General features: G+C 52.5%; 8 protein-coding genes across 8 annotated transcripts; 3 read left to right on the top strand and 5 right to left on the bottom strand.

The window, feature by feature from the left end:
* Positions 1-635: 635 nt before the first annotated feature.
* N7532_004875 (M20 family metallopeptidase) lies at positions 636-1,767 on the top strand (the record flags this gene model as incomplete). The annotated part of the gene is made up of 2 exons (XM_056617369.1): positions 636-875; positions 943-1,767. The coding sequence occupies 2 exons, from the start codon at positions 636-638 to the stop codon at positions 1,765-1,767; spliced, it is 1,065 nt and encodes a 354-aa protein (XP_056473528.1).
* A 2,368-nt stretch (positions 1,768-4,135) lies between these two features.
* N7532_004874 (putative dipeptidase) lies at positions 4,136-5,599 on the top strand (the record flags this gene model as incomplete). Its single annotated transcript, XM_056617368.1, has 4 exons — positions 4,136-4,312; positions 4,333-4,346; positions 4,373-4,626; positions 4,692-5,599. 4 exons carry the CDS (start codon positions 4,136-4,138, stop codon positions 5,597-5,599), a joined length of 1,353 nt encoding a protein of 450 aa, XP_056473527.1.
* A 125-nt stretch (positions 5,600-5,724) lies between these two features.
* On the bottom strand, positions 5,725-6,330 carry N7532_004873 (NUDIX hydrolase; the record flags this gene model as incomplete). Its single annotated transcript, XM_056617367.1, has 1 exon — positions 5,725-6,330. The coding sequence occupies one exon, from the start codon at positions 6,328-6,330 to the stop codon at positions 5,725-5,727; it is 606 nt and encodes a 201-aa protein (XP_056473526.1).
* Positions 6,331-6,863: 533 nt separating this feature from the next.
* N7532_004872 (putative FAD monooxygenase) lies at positions 6,864-9,086 on the top strand (the record flags this gene model as incomplete). The annotated part of the gene is made up of 4 exons (XM_056617366.1): positions 6,864-7,001; positions 7,068-8,085; positions 8,148-8,384; positions 8,440-9,086. The coding sequence occupies 4 exons, from the start codon at positions 6,864-6,866 to the stop codon at positions 9,084-9,086; spliced, it is 2,040 nt and encodes a 679-aa protein (XP_056473525.1).
* A 161-nt stretch (positions 9,087-9,247) lies between these two features.
* On the bottom strand, positions 9,248-10,194 carry N7532_004871 (aromatic alcohol reductase; the record flags this gene model as incomplete). The annotated part of the gene is made up of 2 exons (XM_056617365.1): positions 9,248-10,108; positions 10,165-10,194. 2 exons carry the CDS (start codon positions 10,192-10,194, stop codon positions 9,248-9,250), a joined length of 891 nt encoding a protein of 296 aa, XP_056473524.1.
* Positions 10,195-11,498: 1,304 nt separating this feature from the next.
* N7532_004870 (putative phenol 2-monooxygenase) lies at positions 11,499-13,110 on the bottom strand (the record flags this gene model as incomplete). The annotated part of the gene is made up of 2 exons (XM_056617364.1): positions 11,499-12,524; positions 12,589-13,110. The coding sequence occupies 2 exons, from the start codon at positions 13,108-13,110 to the stop codon at positions 11,499-11,501; spliced, it is 1,548 nt and encodes a 515-aa protein (XP_056473523.1).
* A 435-nt stretch (positions 13,111-13,545) lies between these two features.
* sitA (TOR signaling pathway phosphatase SitA) lies at positions 13,546-14,930 on the bottom strand (the record flags this gene model as incomplete). Its single annotated transcript, XM_056617363.1, has 3 exons — positions 13,546-14,230; positions 14,297-14,684; positions 14,777-14,930. 3 exons carry the CDS (start codon positions 14,928-14,930, stop codon positions 13,546-13,548), a joined length of 1,227 nt encoding a protein of 408 aa, XP_056473522.1.
* Positions 14,931-15,840: 910 nt separating this feature from the next.
* Positions 15,841-17,501, bottom strand: N7532_004868 (putative alpha/beta hydrolase; the record flags this gene model as incomplete). The annotated part of the gene is made up of 2 exons (XM_056617362.1): positions 15,841-16,774; positions 16,822-17,501. 2 exons carry the CDS (start codon positions 17,499-17,501, stop codon positions 15,841-15,843), a joined length of 1,614 nt encoding a protein of 537 aa, XP_056473521.1.
* Between the last annotated feature and the right edge of the window lie 364 nt (positions 17,502-17,865).

Below are 17,865 nucleotides of genomic sequence, written 5' to 3'. Positions count from 1 at the left end.
TCGATCTCCGAGACAGTAATGTACAACGAGTGATATATCTACCCGTCGTCGGATTGTAGTGGAAAATTCATGTAGACAAAATTCAGCCACCAATTTTATTGGCTGGTACTTACGGGATCAAGATGTTTATGAGGGTGTTTGTAACTCCTCACATTTTAGTAATCTTACTTCACCTTTTTCTTTTGAGTAAAGAGGGGCATGTCCCCATTCTCGCCAAACGCGGCGGGGACGTGAGCATCATGATGTTGACAAAGCGGGCGCCATGCGTGCAAATCCAGCTAAGCTATGCGGGCTATTATTACAACAATATTGAAATCGGAATATATCAGAGATGACTCCTATCATCGATAGAGTGTGCACCCGAGTCTATTTGTGGGAAAAGCATAAGCAAAAGAGGAGCCATCGAAATCGGAAGGAGCCACCAGAGTTTCGGGGAAACCCCCGAGCCTATCGCCAGGGCCCCAATTTCCGAAGCTACTGTACACCATGGATCCTGATAACGTTGATACTACTACATAATCCGATCGTTTTCCTATCTCAACGATATTTTTCCATTCACAACGAAATCGATTCTTGGGCAAGTTAACTTTGCCACAATTCACAAACTACTCCAATTCAACAGCAAGATCACGAAAATGTCAAACCTTTTGAAGCACCCGGTGGTAGACCTCCATCGCCAAATATGTCAAGTTGAATCGATTACAGGGAACGAGAGGCCTGTTGCGGAAGTGCTTGTGTCTTATTTGGAACAGAAAGGATTCACAGTCGAAAAACAGCCTGTTCCATCTACTTATCCAGACGAGCGATACAACGTTCTTGCCTATATGGGGGAAACAAGAGACACAAAGATCTGTCTTTCAAGCCATATCGATGTGGTTAGTACTCGAACTTGAAAAATCATGCCCACAATCCTCGAGCGGTACCTAATTATGATCGTATTAGGTTCCACCATACTGGCCATACGAGCTAGTCAAAAACAACACTGAAATTCGCGGTAGGGGCGTGGTAGATGCAAAGGCGTGCGTTGCCGCGCAAATTGTTGCCGCGGAAGAGTTGTGGGCCGCCTCGTTGATCAAGCCCGGCGATATATCGTTACTATTTGTCGTGGGAGAAGAGACCGAAGGCGATGGCATGATCCATGCAAACAAGCTTGGGTTGAGCTGGGATGCTGTGATATTTGGTGAGCCGACCGAAGGGACTCTACCGAAGGGACATAAGGGAGTGCTTAATATGCGCTTAACAGCCATCGGGAAGGCCGCTCACTCGGGCTATCCTGCACTAGGAGAGTCAGCAATTGACAAGTTGCTCTCTGGTCTAAACGAGCTACGCCAGTTACAGCTCCCTTCAAGCGGTCGATTCGGAGAGACGACTATGAACATAGGTCGCATTAATGGTGGTGTTGCTCCCAACGTCATTTCTTTCTCGGCAGAGGCTGAGATTATGTTTCGAGTTGCTGGAACCACGATTGATGGGCTGAAAACTATGATAGAGGATGCTTTGAATAAGTGTGGTAATCCTTGTACTTTCACGTACGGACCGGATGCTTGTGAGCCCGTTCAAATCGAGTGCGACGTGCCCGGCTTTGACACGATGGTTGTCAGCTATGGGACTGACATTCCCAATCTTAATGGGAATCATAAAAATTATCTATATGGGCCAGGCTCCATTCATGTCGCTCATACTGAGGAGGAATCACTGAAGGTGGCAGACTTGGTGACTGCTGTCACGGCTTATCGGACACTGGCATTGCACGCTCTGAAGAATTAGATCGGATTGGGTTCTGACATGTCAAATAAGTACGTCACCAACATTGTATCTGATCACTACTATTAGAGATCCCCAACCTATGTTTGTTTGGAGCGGCTCCAGTCGCATTCATTTGTTGATCTTGAATTTTCTTTTTTTTTCTTTTTTCTTTTTTCTTTTTTCTTTTTCCAACACCTAAACTGTTCTCTTAGGTATCATGCTGCAGAATGTTCCTTTGAGGTGAGGTGATATGATCAACGGGTATTGCCAAAGTAATCAAAGCGCTGAATATCTTACGAATAAATGTAAATGATGCTTCCATTGATTTCGATAGTGCTCGCGCAACCAGCTCATTCATATCAACTGGAGCGAGTGAAAATCACTCTTGAACGTAGATTGCAAATGGGATAATTTTCTGCCCCACCAGAGCCTCATTTTGATAAGACGGCTACATTTAGGCTTTCTACTTTGAAATGGATAAACCCACGTTGATGTTTATAGCTACAGTACTGGATTGAAGGTTTCTATTAAATGAAGAGGATTTTATATGCCCTATATATGAAACTCGCGGCTAGGGGTGGATTTGGTTCTTGTTCTGATGCAGACTACCCTGCAGCGTCTGGTTCGATTATCATGGAGAATGATTCACGGAGTTTCTATGTATGCCATGAGCGTGCCATGTTTCCGATGAGTTGCATGGACTTCAAAGTTATTGATCATTTGACGACGAAAACGGACAATTTTAAAACTGACAGTGTAATTGAATTGTTCAAGTCATTTTGAAAATCAGGATAGAGCATCGATGCTATCTAGCCACTCACTGAGTGCAAATCTGTCCTGGCTAAGATAATGTTCGAAAGCTGTATAGGCGCATTTTTCGATTAATTATCAATTGTACCAACACATGCTCCAGTGGGTTCACTAATGTACTGCCTACCCTAAGACACTGGTTTTTAATACATGCAGAACGCTCTCAGTAATTTAATCATTTGTAACAGGTTAAGCGATAAACTTACAATCAACGTTCATCCCACCCCTGGTAAACACCATTCGCCAGTTATCAGGTGGCAGAGCGTGATATATTAGACCTGTATTGTTTAAGTTTTCCCAAATTTCTTGTTGTCAACCCTCCAAATCAAATATTTGCGTACTAAGCTGCAGTAGTTCGTGAGATACAGTAGGCTCTTACAGTCCTGAAATTCTTTATTAATGACTTGAATAACCGCACCAGTTACCAATAATCTTTCCACTTATACCAATCATATCGTTGAGATGTCTGTGCGCGGACGTCTGGCTGGCTCGTCGGAGAAGCCACAAAGCAGAACTAGCCCATATTCAGCAGCTGGAACAGCTGCCCATTGTCATGAGTTCCCTGCTGGGCTCGGTCGGCCAGATGTTGCATCCCAGTTTTCCAAACCTGAAAGGGTATTACATCCACGAGAACCGCACCTTCCTGGCGTGGGAGCCGGTTGAACTGTCTCTCGGCCAGATTCTGGCATCAAAGTATCTCATCCCAGAGATTGAGGTTGCTGCAATCTTTCAACTGGAAGGTGGCAGGTGCCCGTGGGGATGAGGCTCTAGTGGCAAGTGCGTATCCATGGCTGACTCGTTTCACCTAAATTGAACAGAACAAGAAAACGAAAGCGAGCGACCGAGCCAAATGCAGGAATATATGATGATTAAAAGAGAGTATTTGAATTACACTAGTGTGATATCTCTGAAAAGAAACAACGGGCAGGTAGGAGCAAAGACTGTTTATGTATCACCGAAAGCTTGACGTGGCTCGAACACCTGACAAAGTCATACAAGCAGATGACAGAGAATGAAAATACTAATGACATGCCTGGTAAACTACTCAGAGCATGCTGGATAGGGTGGAGCTGATCCCTGAGTAGCCACGAGCGCTCAGAGAGTCCTCAGGGAGCACTTCGAGAGCAAACAAGACTGGTTTGATTTCAATCACGTGATATTTAGATGACTAAGATCTTCGTAAAATGAACGCTTGAAATAGCGTCGAATGTAGTCGTGTTTGGCGCTCAATTTACCTTCGCCTAGCGTTGTGGTGTAGTAGCCTGCTATACGCAGGGATCGAGAGACAGTCCTATAGGGCCGTGTCTAGCAGTGCTACTAGAACTAGCAGTAGTATTAGTATAGCATGCTCGTAAAGAGTGAAATTACTCCGGGCTTCCCAAGTTGACGACGATTAGTAGTATTGCACTCGACAGGTATCGACGAAATGGTGGGTTCGGAGGGTATTGGGACAGTTCCCAACACGACGCATATATTAACAACGGCAATGCGGTGTTACTCGAGCGGGGCTTAAAAGCAGCGTCGCATCGCCCCGCGCACTTCTCCCTTCCATCGCCGTCTGCCTCCCACTTCGCCCACGATGGACGAGAAACCCGCCCAGCCTACACCGGGCCCGGCCACACGGCCTCCTGTTCAGACTTCCCGGCGCAGCTGGTTCATCTGGCTGTGTGCGTTCGTCGCAGGCGGCTGGTTGTTCTGGCCCCACTGCACGCATCTCCGCCAGGCACTGCGAACGCCCATCACCCTCGAGAGCCGGGTACATAATATCTTATCGAGCACACCGCTCATCGGTGAGAAGACCCTCGGGATTCCTCAGAACCCCTCCTGACATCGACCTGATCATTGACCTCGGCATAGATGGCCACGACGACTTCCCCATCTTGATTCGGATGCTGTATCACAACCACATCTATGGCTCTAACTTCACCGAGTCGTTCATTCATGGCAATCTGTCTGGACATGTCGATCTGCCACGGCTGAAGAAGGGCTATGTCGGCGGTACCTTTTGGAGTGTCTTTGTGCCCTGTCCGTCGGATGGGATGGACTTTTCCGACGAGAATTATGCCCCAAGTGAGTCACGTCCTCCCATGGAGAGATCACATCCGCGAGTACGGGAAGACTAACTCTAGTGACAGGCGTGCGTCAAACGGTCGAGCAGGTAGACGTGATGTCGCGCGTGCAAAAGGCCTACCCGGAGATCTTCTCACGTCCGCCCAACGGCACGACCGCCTTGAAGGCGTTTCAGGAGGGCAAGATCATCTCTCCCATGGGCATCGAGGGCCTGCAGTCCATTGGTAACTCTTTGGCTCATCTTCGGATGTTCTACGACATGGGTGTCTCGTATGCAACGCTCACCCACAATTGCCACAACAAGTACGCGGATGCCGCCCTTGTTGAGCTGCCCGATGGGGGGATGAAGAAAGCGGATCCTCTCTGGCACGGAGTCAGTCCGGCTGGCCAGAAGGTGGTATATGAGATGAACCGACTGGGCATGATTATCGACCTGGCTCACGTGAGTCTGGAGACGATGCGGGATGTGCTGGGTGCCGGCAAGACCGAATGGGCCGGCAGTCGGGCCCCGGTGATCTTCAGTCACAGCTCTGCGCACGCGCTGTGCCCGCATCCTCGAAATGTCCCGGACGACGTGTTGGAGCTGGTGCGGCAGACCAACTCGATCGTGATGGTCAACTTCGCGCCTGATTTCATCTCCTGCACCGCTTCGGACAATGAGAATGGCCTGCCCGACACGGATGTCAAGCACGCCACCCTAGAGCGGGTTGCAGACCACATCGTCCACATTGGCACCGTGGCCGGATTTGACCATGTCGGCCTGGGGAGTGATTTTGACGGCATTCCGACCGGCCCGCAAGGGCTGGAGGATGTATCCAAGTTCCCCAACCTGATCGCGGAGCTCCTGCGGCGCGGGGTGAGCGATGAGGACGCTGCGAAGGTCGCTGGCGGCAACCTTCTACGAGTGTGGCGCGCGGTGGATCAGGTTGCACTGGAAATGCAGTCTCGAGGGGAGTATCCTGCGGAGGATTAAAAGCTAAGGGTATAGGAGCATACAATTGTCTGAACATTATGAAGCATTGATTTTTCGGCATGGACGTCACATTATTTGGACTACTTTTATATCACATCTCTCTCGCCATTGATTTGCGCTTGGTGCTATAGAGACTCCTTCGTAGACTTGGCGGCCTGCTCTTTGCACCATGCAAACGACCGCAGGATGTTGGGTCCCTGATGGCCCGTCGGCGGCAGCGGGAGTTGATATCGGCCACTGCCCTGCATCGACCGTCGCACTTCCTCCTCCACCGCCCACTCGAACGCCTGGTGCTCGCTCGCCTCCAGTCGGACGGGGATTTGTTCCCGTGGGAGCTCGCCTTCGTAGACGTCGACAATAAACGAATATTTGGCGATGCGCAGCATGTCGCCGCGATTCCGGCGGAGGTGTTGCCAGCTGTCGACGGCCACCAGATCCACAATGCGCGACACATGCAGCCCCGTTTCCTCGAGGACCTCGCGCACCACGCCGTCGAGCAGCGTCTTGTCGGATTCGGGCTCGGAGGCACCGCCGGGTCCTTCCCAGCAGCCACCCATCGTGTCGGTGATGGCGCGCTGCAGCAGCAAAATCCGTGGTTTGGCGGGGTCATGGCGGGCGAAGATGTACCCACCCACGGCGAAGCTCTCGAATTCGGGGCGCGCCGCGGTGAAATCCGCCAGGGGGATGTTGAAGTAGTGCAGATGCGATGCAACCGTGTAGGGACGCGCCATGGTGGAAGTCTCGCGCGGTGGTGCAGAGAAAGTGTGTGTGCAAGTTGGCCTATTTATCAACTCAACAGCCGCAGCTCTGAGTCAGGCGAACCTGAACACGAGCAGACCCGCTCAAATCGCATCTGCCTGGACGGATGCGACTGCCTACTGTTTATACCTACTCCAAGAAGGATCTGATATATGGAAACAATACGATCCACCTCCAGGCACCCGGGGGAACTCCAGTCCCGAAGGTCTCGACAGACACATCCGAATCGGAAGTGTGTTATATCCGGCCAGCCAACCTGGAGGTGTGCCGGTATCCACCAAGGACATCCCCCGCAGAAGATCTGCGGGGGAAAGTCCGGGGATGCATGCTATGATTGGCACTTTTGCGACATCCCCCACTCGATCTCCGACTCTGTCGGGCTACCGCTCAGATTTGGATAGTCTTCGGCCTACGACAGGTAGTATATAAGGCTTGGTTGATGCCATTATCTTGTATCTTTCTGGACAGTGACACCTTGCATCTCTTAAAAACCTCATAATCGATCATGCCTGGAACTCTTCCGTCGTCAGAAGACCATGTCGATGTCCTCATCGTCGGGGCTGGTCCTGCAGGGCTGATGCTGGCCAACTGGCTGAGTCGCTGCGGCGTCAAGACACGAATTGTGGACAAACGTGGCACCAAGGTACATCAGCTCCATGGATATACATGTCATACCTGGGGAGAATCTGGCGGGTGCTAACCATCATAGATCTTCAACGGCCAGGCAGACGGCCTGCAATGCCGTACCCTCGAGATCTTCGACTCGTTTGACTTCGCCGACCGAGTCTGGCGAGAGTCGAATCACATGCTCGAGATCTGTTTCTGGAACCCTGACGAGTCGGGCCAAATTCGTCGCTCGGGGCGGATTCCTGACACGATCCCCGGCATCAGTCGCTTCCAGCAAGTGGTCCTGCACCAAGGTCGTATTGAGCGATTCTTTCTTGACTCGATCAAGGAACATAGTGGCATTGTGGTGGAGCGTGGTGTTCTTCCCACTAGCTTCGAGTTTGACAACGCCAAAGCGGCCGACTTTGAGGATTACCCCATCACCGTCACCTTGCGCACATTGTCCGAATCCGAGGCTATACCCCGACAGCAACAGCAGCACCATAAAGATGATCATGGGAACCAAACCACGGTAAACGATGGCCTGTTTCGGAGCAACTTGGCGGCTGATGACACCGACGATCTTATCCGAGCCGCTGAGACCAATGCTCGAGCAGACCAAGTCGAGTCGGTCAAGGCCAAGTTCCTTGTCGGCTGCGACGGCGCACATTCATGGGTGCGGCGACAGCTCGGCTTCAAATTGGAGGGGGACTCGACGGACTACATTTGGGGGGTGTTGGACATCGTACCGATCACTGATTTCCCGGACATTCGACAACGCTGTGCAATTCATTCAGCCAATGCGGGAAGTGTCATGGTCATCCCCCGTGAGAACAGATTGGTTCGACTTTATATTCAGTTGCGAACCACAGAGCATGCTCAGTCGGGGATGAAGGCCGACCGATCAGGCATCACTCCGGAGGTCATCCTTCAGTCGGCTCAGCGCATTCTTCACCCATATAAGCTTGACTACTCCTATTGCGATTGGTGGACAGCTTACCAGATCGGCCAGCGTGTAGGGGACAAATTCTCGCTCCAGGAGCGCGTTTTTCTCGCTGGTGATGCTGTCCACACGCACTCTCCGAAGGCTGGACAGGGCATGAACGTCAGCATGCAAGATAGTAAGTGACCAAATGGGTGGGTTTCCTTGAGTCGCATGAAACCCACGCTCATTCGGAGGCAGCATATAACCTGGGTTGGAAACTCGCCCATGTCGTCAAGGGCTACAGCGAGGGATCGATTCTCAAAACATACGAGTTAGAGAGGAAGAAGATTGCTCAAGAACTGATCTCCTTTGATCATCGTTTCTCCCGGTTGTTTTCAGGGCGCCCGGCCAAAGATGTCATGGATGAAGAAGGCATCAATATGGAAGAATTCAAGGCCGCTTTTGAACGCGGAAACGAGTTTGCGAGTGGAATTGGTTCGTTCCTACACTATTGGAAATATCGGTCGGGTTTGCTAATTTTCCTTCACAGCTGTCAACTACGGTTCCAGTGTGATCGTCGCCAAAAAGGTCACGAATGGCACTGAGGGCGACCAGCAAAGTCAAGTCCTTAGCAAGCCTCATCTAGCGACCAAAATCGACATTGGAAAGAGAATGCCCAGTTTCAAGGTCTTGAATCAATCTGATGCTCGACCATGGCATCTTCAGGAACTACTGAAGAGCAATGGTCATTGGCGAGTGATTGTATTTCCTGGCCAACTGAGCAACCCTCAGAATATGCAGCGAGTGAAGCAGCTGGGTGCTCGGCTTGAGGCCCAAGGCTCGTTTATCAGACGCTACGCACCTTCTGGGCAACCAACTGACAGCGTTATCGAAGTACTCACGGTACATGCCGGTCCGCGGACAGGGGTTGAGCTTCTGGATCTGCCCCAGGCATTCCACCCATATCACGAGAAGGTGGGGTGGGACTACTGGAAGGTCTTTGTAGATGATGGATCTTACCATGAAGGTCATGGTCAGGCATATCTCAACTATGGAATTGATCCCGTTCATGGAGCAGCTGTCATCGTTCGCCCAGATCAGTATGTCAGCTGGATTGGTGAGGTGAATGATTATGATGAGATGGCAGGATTCTTCGCAGCATTTATGAAAGAGCATGATACAACAAAGGCCGCTTAGACCATCGCTCGTTTACACGTGACCGCTTGAAATATTCAACCTTGGTCCCTGAAATGTGACTTGAATTTTGATTATTATCCACATCAGCAAAGCAGTGAAAAGAGAAATTTGCAATTAATTCATGACAGTAGACCCTTGCAAGCTCCAAAATAAGGCCTAGCCTAGGCGTATTGTTTGACGATATCCACAATTTCAGACTCTGACAGCGTCCGTACCCCAAGCAGCTCATTATCCACCTGGGTAAATTTACCACCAAACTTACTCCCGTAGATAGCCCGCAGAATGAGGTTGCGGGCAAATGTGCGAGGGTCGGGGATGGGCTGCTTCAGAGCCCCATATGCCTGTTGCTCGAGATCTTCGGACTTGAAAGCCTCTTTCTCGATCTGGTCTGCTTTGCCTGACCACTCCAGCAGCTTATTCTGTGTAACCTCCGCTTCCGCGATATAGACGTAGCGATTCTTGGTTTCACGGGGATGTCGCAGAACCCCTGCGACCGCACGGCCTATTCCCGCGAGAGTAGTCGTACTGACAGGCACATCTCCCCCATCGTAAATTTGAGCGGTTGGGCCATCCAAATTGATTATGAATTTGTTCTTGAGCCCCCAGTCGAAGAAGGGACCGGTTATCACGGCCGTGTAGCCAAAGTCTTCGTCCTGCCCTGCGATCTCCTGCAGTTTTTGAGCCACGGCGACCTTATCCCCGAATACCGGTAGCTGTGCGGTCAATTGGTTTGCAGTATCGCTGCCGAATTCCGATGGGATGTATCTCTGGACCTTCGCAGCATGGGCAGCATCAACGAGGCGAAGGTGGATATCGCGAGGAACCACACCAACCCCCAGCGCATTAACGAGTGCATCTTGGCCGGTCAAAGCCGCAGTGAGAGAATCAAGCGACTCATAGTCCACGACCTGAACGTTGATTCGGGGATCCAGTTGATGCGATGTTGAACGGCTAAGGAGAGTTATCTCAAAGCCTGCATCCAGGGCCGCATTGACAATAGCGGGACCGAGGTTGCCGGTGCCCTACTCTTGTCAGCATTCTCAATGTAGTCTCCCAGATCGAAAGATAAAAAACCTACCCCGGCAATTGCTACTTTGTGAATAGCCATGGAGAATGGACGGTGATTGTGGTAGTGCGGGTGTGGCTAAAAAGATGGTTGGGCTTATACAACGATACTGCGAAAAGTAAGGAGCTCATTCCGTGTCATCTTCGAGTTTATATACGCCTCATCGAGCATGCAGATCGATTCGCAATCCTTACTATGGCGACATGTTATCCAGAATGCTGTGTAATCACCTCATCTGGCGAGGATCAAGTTGGAGGATGCTTTCCAGACTTCCGGCGGAATTGCCCCGCGGGCCGCCACAGCGTTTGTCAGCCATCACCAATCCGGCACGCCGATGGCGCGAGGTGTCGAGAATCGAACTGGCGTGATTATGAATATATGACAATCAATTATCTAAGCAGAAGTGACCAGAATAAGCTAACAACTGCAGTTTTGAATAAGAATTGGCTCTGAGGGACCACAGGTGGCGGCTAGATTGCGCGTGACTTGGTGGCTGATTGGGCCTTGGTGTTGACACCGCTTCGTTTCTCTACACCCACATGCTTACAAGTTGTGCTCAAATGATGAAATTGGCTCTCTCACATTCTCTGGTACTCGAAGGTAGAAAATGGTCGCACTTGTGCGAATACAATGCTTGTATCTCAAAATGAGCTCTGTCACCCTTGATTTAAATGCAATTCATGTGATTCTGTGTCTCCGTATTCATCAACACATGCATTCGCAAATCTCATAAACCACGTTTATTCGGATGCTCTCAGCGATGCGATCGTCATAAGCTTTTTTCGGCCATTTCCTCCAAACAACTTGTTTCTCTTGTTTGTCCCTTTAGAGCCTACTATCAAGTAGTTGGGATGATCGAGAGGAACTCTCCTCGCCTCTAAATGTCTCGGGGTTATCCATTGCATCTCATCGCAAGCCTGAAGCTGCCAACCTACGTTTGGCGTTTGAGGAAGCCACCGAAGAACTTGCCAATCTCGGCATAATCGCGAAGATCCATCACGGCAGACACATCTAGTAGCATGATGAGCAAACTGGTGCCAGGTATTGATTGTTTAATTTGACTTACATTGGTCTGGTCGGACGATGATCAATGCTCCCTGTGTAGGGTTGATGCCGAGGAACTCGTATGCATGGCCGGGTCCCTTATTGTAGCTGTCATCGTCGTAGTAAATCTTGTGCAAGTCTGCCAATTAAGTTAGATCAAGTTGAATCGGGAAATCCACGAGTCACTGGTCACCATCACTCACCTCGCGTTTGATTCTTGCCGGCCACAGGATAGAAACACGTCGGGATTTGCTCAAGCTCCACTTCATGTCGCTTGCCATAGCCCACAACGATGGTTTCGATCAGGCTGTCGACATCCCGAGTCTTTGGCGTGAAAGTTTGGATAGGGCCATCAGACGAGGAAAGATATTCTCCGAGCTGTAACACCGATGAGCAGGTGGGAAAAAAAAATCGGTCGCTCGTATCCAGGTCAAAGCACTTACAGTGTTCAATTTTGTACGGTTCGCAGGGATTGATAGATCACCCACAAACGCCATGATGCGCCATTTCCCATCTGACTTGAGGGACTTCATGAGCTGTAAAGGTTTCGAGTCACAGAATCGCACGACTTGGGCGCTGGGGAGTCGCATGCCAACGACCACATTTGAGGCCAGCTGAGTCGATTCTAGCGCAGTAGTTATGGGAGACACGTCGTATTTTGCCGTCAAGCCAGCTGTATACTTCCCGGATTGAATAAAGCCCTCCTGAAATTCCGCTGGGGTGGTTTTAGCTCCGGAGGAAAAGAGCTTCGAAAAGTATCGATCGAAATTGATCAGGTCGATAGCGACCTTTTGCCGTTCCAGAACGTATGTTTCTAGTAGCAAGGGACTGGCCAGTCCAGTCAGTATCTCTCCAAGCTTCCAGCCAATGTTGTACCCGTCCTGCAGGCTGACATTCATTCCCTGGCCAGCCTTAGGGGAGTGGGTGTGGCAAGCGTCACCGGCCAGGAAGACCCGGTGGTCCTTGTGGAAGGAGTCGGCATGGCGCTGGCCGATCGCATACGCGGACCACCAGACCGTCTCAACAAACTCGACTTTATAAGGCTCGAGGATGTTCTGGGCCTGGCGCTGCAGATTTTCCAGGGTAACGTCCTTCGGGTTTGTTCCCGGGGCGAGCTCGATATAGAAGCGGGTCAGGTTGTTACTGTCCCCTTCGCGGGGAATAATCAGAATGTTTCCAGCCTTGGACCGAATGGTAGACTTTTTGCGGAAATCGGGGAAGTCTGTTCGAGGGATCATGTCCATCACGCCCCATACGGCGTCACTGCTGTCTCCGATCATCTTATACCCCAGAGCTTTGCGGACGATACTGTGAGCACCGTCACAGGCCTGTGATGGATTAGATATTTGGAACTCGGGACACACTGGTTCTGTTAATAGAAAGGCCACCTACCAATACATATTTCGCCGCAAAGACATCGGCCATGCCATCCTTCTCTGCTGTTACTGTGACTGGATATGCGTCGGGATCCGCAGCGGAGGCGCTATCGACTTCAACGGAGATAACATTGTATCCGTAGTCGATCTGCTGGTCATTGTACTTGCGCATCAGCTCAATAAGAAGCCCATTGATCCGCGCCTGGTTCAAGATGACGTGCGGTTGGTGTGATAGTCCCGGCTGCGTATCCGCCGTGCGTCCGGTGCGTTTGATGGCGCCAGAGCCATCGTCGGCCCAAAAGTTAACCTCGAGAACATGATATGCCTCCCGGAGCAGCTCCTCGCCTATTCCAAAGCTTTCGAAGATCTCGACGGTCCGACACTGCACCCCATCCGCCTGGCCCATCGTCATGGGGCCATCGCGGCGCTCCAGCACTTTGCAGCGCACGCCGTACCGGGCCAGCCAGGTCGCGGCGCAGAGACCGGCGGATCCGCTGCCACAGATGAGCACGTCGACTTTTTCCTTAGTTGGCTGCATGGTGTCGATGTCGAACTGTCTGTGCGTCTTCCCCCGCGGGGAGCATCTTTTATGGGCGGTGCCCGGGATGCATTCCGAAGCAACTCGGGATACGCTCCGGGCGTGGTGGACGTTGCGGGACCCGCCACTCAACGGGGGAATGCCCTCGGCAGCTCTTCCAAAGGAATCATCCCAGGGTGCATTCAAGGCCCGGATGGCACGGCAAGTGTCGGTCGACCCCGTGGGTGCCGTGCTGCACTCCGGATTTTCGGCTTTCGGCTACCCCGGGGAGAGAAGAGAGGAAAGTACAATACGATGGTACGGTGGAGACGCAGAGTATAGACATGATTTCGTCTCTAGATCATTATATATGCTCGTCAATTCCCAAAAAACGAAACAAAGAAAAGCTCGACCCAACGCCGGCGCCCGTGCAATGGCAATTGCAAACACATGATTTTACAAGAAGTACTCGCTGCGGCCCGGCCGCGAGGTTGGCATGTGTCGCTGGTCATCACTGACCGCGCTGAACAGCTTGAAGGTGGGCTTGAGGTCGTCGCCGATCTCACAGACCGAGGCCAGGTTACCGCACCGGTAGCAATAGTTTGGAGCACTCCAGACAGTGACAACATTCTGGTTCGAGAAGTGATACTTGTATCCTTCGTTTACCAGTTGGTGGGCACGCGCAATCAAGGAGAGATCGTTCACATGGCAGAACTCGTCAGCCACGCGATCACCGAACAGCCATCCTGGAGACAAATTAGTATACTGATGGATGCAGGGATTCGAAGTGAAAATGGGCTCCGGACTCACCGGCTCCTCGAGGGCTAACAGCCCACGTCTCGACATCGTCTGGATCGGACCAGACCAGATCGCAAAAGGCGCCCTCGTGGGGATCTCTTGCGCGCGGGCCACCACGCGCACCTGGTCGAGAGTGCGGATCTCCGGACTCAGTCCGCCGTGAACACACAGGACTTTGCCGTCAATGATGGCGCCCAGCGTCATGAAATCGAAGACCTGGCAACAAGCCTTCCACACAGATGCGCTGCCATATTTCTGGAAACATTCCTCGTAGAATCCGTATACTTGTGTGATCTGCCGAGATTCGTGGTTGCCACGCACCAATGTGACTCGATCGGGATACCTGGTCGGAGGGTGTCAGCAATGCTCACGCTCATCATCTTCGACCTGACTTGAGACGGTCACCTACTTCGCCTTGAGACACAGCAACAATGTCAGTGTTTCCAGACTAAAGTAGCCACGATCGACGTAATCTCCCAGGAAGACAAAGTTGCGATTGAGCTGAAGGGCGGATGATGTTTCACTGGCGGACCGACTATGGCTGGGCTCAGGGTCCTCTCCCTCCTCGTCATCATGCTGGGAACCACGCAACTTCTTTCGGATCTTGGGGTCGGTGATGGTGGAAGGGGGTTCGATGTCGGCGGAGGTGATTATGGAGGGTGAGGTTTTGGGGGCGTCGAGCTCGGTGCCATCTGGCATTCCGCCCGATACGCGGAAGAGCTCGAGGAGGTCGTAGAACTGGCCATGAATATCACCGCAGATGGTGACAGGGGTCGACACGGGCTGGATATTGGATTCTGGGGTGAGGAACACGGGGTCAGCCGTGGCTCGCAGGATTCCCTGGGATGCCCGAGTGCCACCCGCGGGCTCGGGGAGAGCGTGTGCACACCTTCCATCATGTATTCCTTGACCATCTCGCAGAGCTGCTTCATATGGGCCTCGGAAAGGTACTTGCAGTCCTTTGCAGCCTCCAGCCACTCGTCTGGACCTGCATTGCGCTTCAGTTTGGCCGGTCCCGGCTGAGGGACCTTGCTGTCGGTCATGGCGGCGGAGAATGGTGGAGGAGAAAGGCGGGCGCGGCGCAGAAGAAGCGGGGCGTTCAGGCCGCACTTGACGGGTCACGTTGGCACCACGAATGATTTGGGAGTTCAGGTGAGGAAAAAGGAAATTATGGTCAACTGATGGAAATTACAATATGGGCAAGCAAAAAATGACGGCAATCAAACAAAAAAAAAAAAGCAAAAAACAATGGGAAGCTAGGAAATAGCAGCCGAACGCGGTAACCACTGCGCCACTCCGACCAACGTCGGAGCCAGGATTCGAACCTGGGCACCCGAAGGAATTCGGTGAGCTTAACCATTGCACTATCCCATTGCTTAGGAATATATGGCCCGTTAGGGATATATGAGCAACTTGGCAAGAATCACAACCCAGCCAACACTACCCTACACCTTGGATACAGGGCAACGCGTAAAGAATCTCATAAGGCTTAGGATAGCATTTAACAAAATCAAGTATTATTTAATTTTTCCAGGCGTTTAATTAATGAGTACTCGGCGATTTTCAAAGCATCCCTAGTAGAAAATCTGACACTTCCTGAGGCATTGTCTCCTGTCGGTGCCACGTTCATGGATATATTATCATGTTGTTCGAATACTTGATTTGAGATCGACGATATTGATCAAGCCATCACACTTACAATTGCAGTGTGTATCTGATTTCAGCTTGAACTCACATTCATGTTTCACACGAAACCAAATTTTGATGCAAAACACGACTGGGTGCTGGGTAGCTTGCAGGACCCAGTTACTAGCATGGAAATACAATCCACTGACTACAGTTAATGTGTACAAGAAGCTGTTTCAAGACATCTTCATCAATATCATCATTTTGCTATATACGTGACAAGTCTATTGATCGGACCACATGCATCATCCAAGGCCAATTCTGCCCTTAAGCATCAATCTTGCCCAGGAAGTCAGTCACCACCTGCGCAAACGCCTCGGGTTGCTCCACCATGGGCAGATGGCCGGCCTTCTCGATGATCTTCAGCTCTGCGCCGCCTTTGAGATCCGCCGCCATCTTCTGCATGGTCTGGGGCAGCACTCCGTCGTTGGCACCGGCCACAAACAGGCCCGGTACGGTCGCGCTGGCCATGCGCTCGCGGATGTCGTAGGCGCATAGCGCCTGGACACTGTGTTCGAAACCCTTCAGGCTGTTGGTACGGACCGCCTCCTTGACTGCTGCCAGCACCTCGGGCTGGGTCTCGTACGACTCCGGGACGAACCAGCGTCGCGTCGTCACCTCGGCCAGGTTCTCTCCGACAATGGGCTCCTGGGTCTCGGCGCTGACGGAGCCTTCCTCCTTGCACATGGCGACGCGGTCGCTCCATGCCTTGCGGTTGGACTCGGGCGCGGATGAGTTGGTATCGCAGGAGATGAAGGCGCCCACGCGCTCGGGGAAGAGAAGCGAGGTGTTGAGCACCGTCACGCCGCCCAGGCTCACACCGATCAGGCGCGCGGCCTTCGGGGGCACTCGGAGGTGGTCGAGAAGAGTGTTCAGATCGGAGGCGAGCAGGTCGATGTTGACGGGCTGCGAGCCGCTTGCCGAGTGGCGGCCCCGCGTCAGATACCGCACGACGCGGTAGCGCTGGTTCTCCCTACGCGCGAGGAAGGCATCCACGAAACGGTCCCAGATGTGCCAGTCGACGAGGATGGAGTTGCTGAGCACCACGACGGGGGCGGTCGGGTCAGTGCTGCCCTCGAGGCGGTAGGGGATCTCGACACCATCAGCCGTTGTCACGAAGGACTCGACGGCTGGACGGGTGGTGGAAGGGAATGTGCGTGTCTTGCCGTCGTTGGAGGACCAGGGACCGGCGCAGTCGTGGCTGGCCAGCGAGCTCAGCTCGCGGGGGCCGGGCCAAAGGTGTAATACCACTGGTAGGTCCGTCGGCGCTTGGAGGCCACGACGTCCTTCTGCAGGCGTTCGCGCCAGGGGGTGCTCATGGCGGCCTTGTGGGCGTCGCCGCCGAGGCCGTTGACGGGGGCATATTCGTGCAGGGCCAGGGTCTCGCGCGGGGCCTGGGTATCGATGGCGGCGGTCACGAAGAGACGGCTGCGGCGCCAGCCGGGGACGCGAGAGAGCATCTCGAAGTGTTCGTCGCGGTACCAGCGGTCATGCTCGGCCTGCTTCTCGGGGTCGGGGTGGGTGGTGGTGGTGACGGCGACCATGACGCTGCCGCGGGTCTCGGCATCGGTGTCGGCTTGCGTCTCCAGCGGGCGATAGTCGGACACGCGGCGCTCGTCCACGAGGTCGTACAGCAAACGGCCGACGTCGATCTGGGCCATGGTCTTCTTCTCGCGCTCCGTCTTGATCAGATCGGTCCGCAGGTCCAGGTAGGTCTTACGGGTCAACTCGTCCATGTCGGTGATGTCGTAGAGGGCGACATACTCGGGCTGCTCGCCGTCGGTGGCTCGGAACCGGAAGCCATTGGTAATGAAGGGCAAACGCAGGCGCAGCGGACCATGCTCGGTGTTGTACCAGTCGTGGAATTGCGCCTCTGGAAGCGAGCCCTTGGGCTGCATCGTCACGTAGAGGAGGCCGGGGGTAGGCATGATGGCGGGCGATCAGATGCAGACAGAGGCAGAGGCAAATGCAAAAGCAGCAGGAAAAGTGATGCTCAGATGCAAAATGCAACTTGAGGATCAGAAAGGAAAAGCCCGCTCCCCAGGGAAGCAGCGCATCTCGATCGTAATCTGGCTGGTGCCCCTCGGCAGGTCCCTCCAAAGTGGCTCCGGAAGAAAGCAAAGCGCAACCGATGTCGACTGCCGATTTCCCCGGATTTCGTCACCGCTCTCTTTTCCACCACTATACTACAGTTTACTAAAACAGTACTACCGATACTACGTCTGCTAGTACGGTATCTAATATATGCAATACACATATATATTCTCTATATATGCAATTCCATTTGTCTTC

Source organism: Penicillium argentinense (genome assembly GCF_028826775.1).
Source record: "Penicillium argentinense strain IBT 30761 chromosome Unknown utg000005l_segment0_segment0, whole genome shotgun sequence".
NCBI lineage: Eukaryota > Fungi > Ascomycota > Eurotiomycetes > Eurotiales > Aspergillaceae > Penicillium > Penicillium argentinense.
This window is presented reverse-complemented; position numbering and strand designations above follow the sequence as displayed.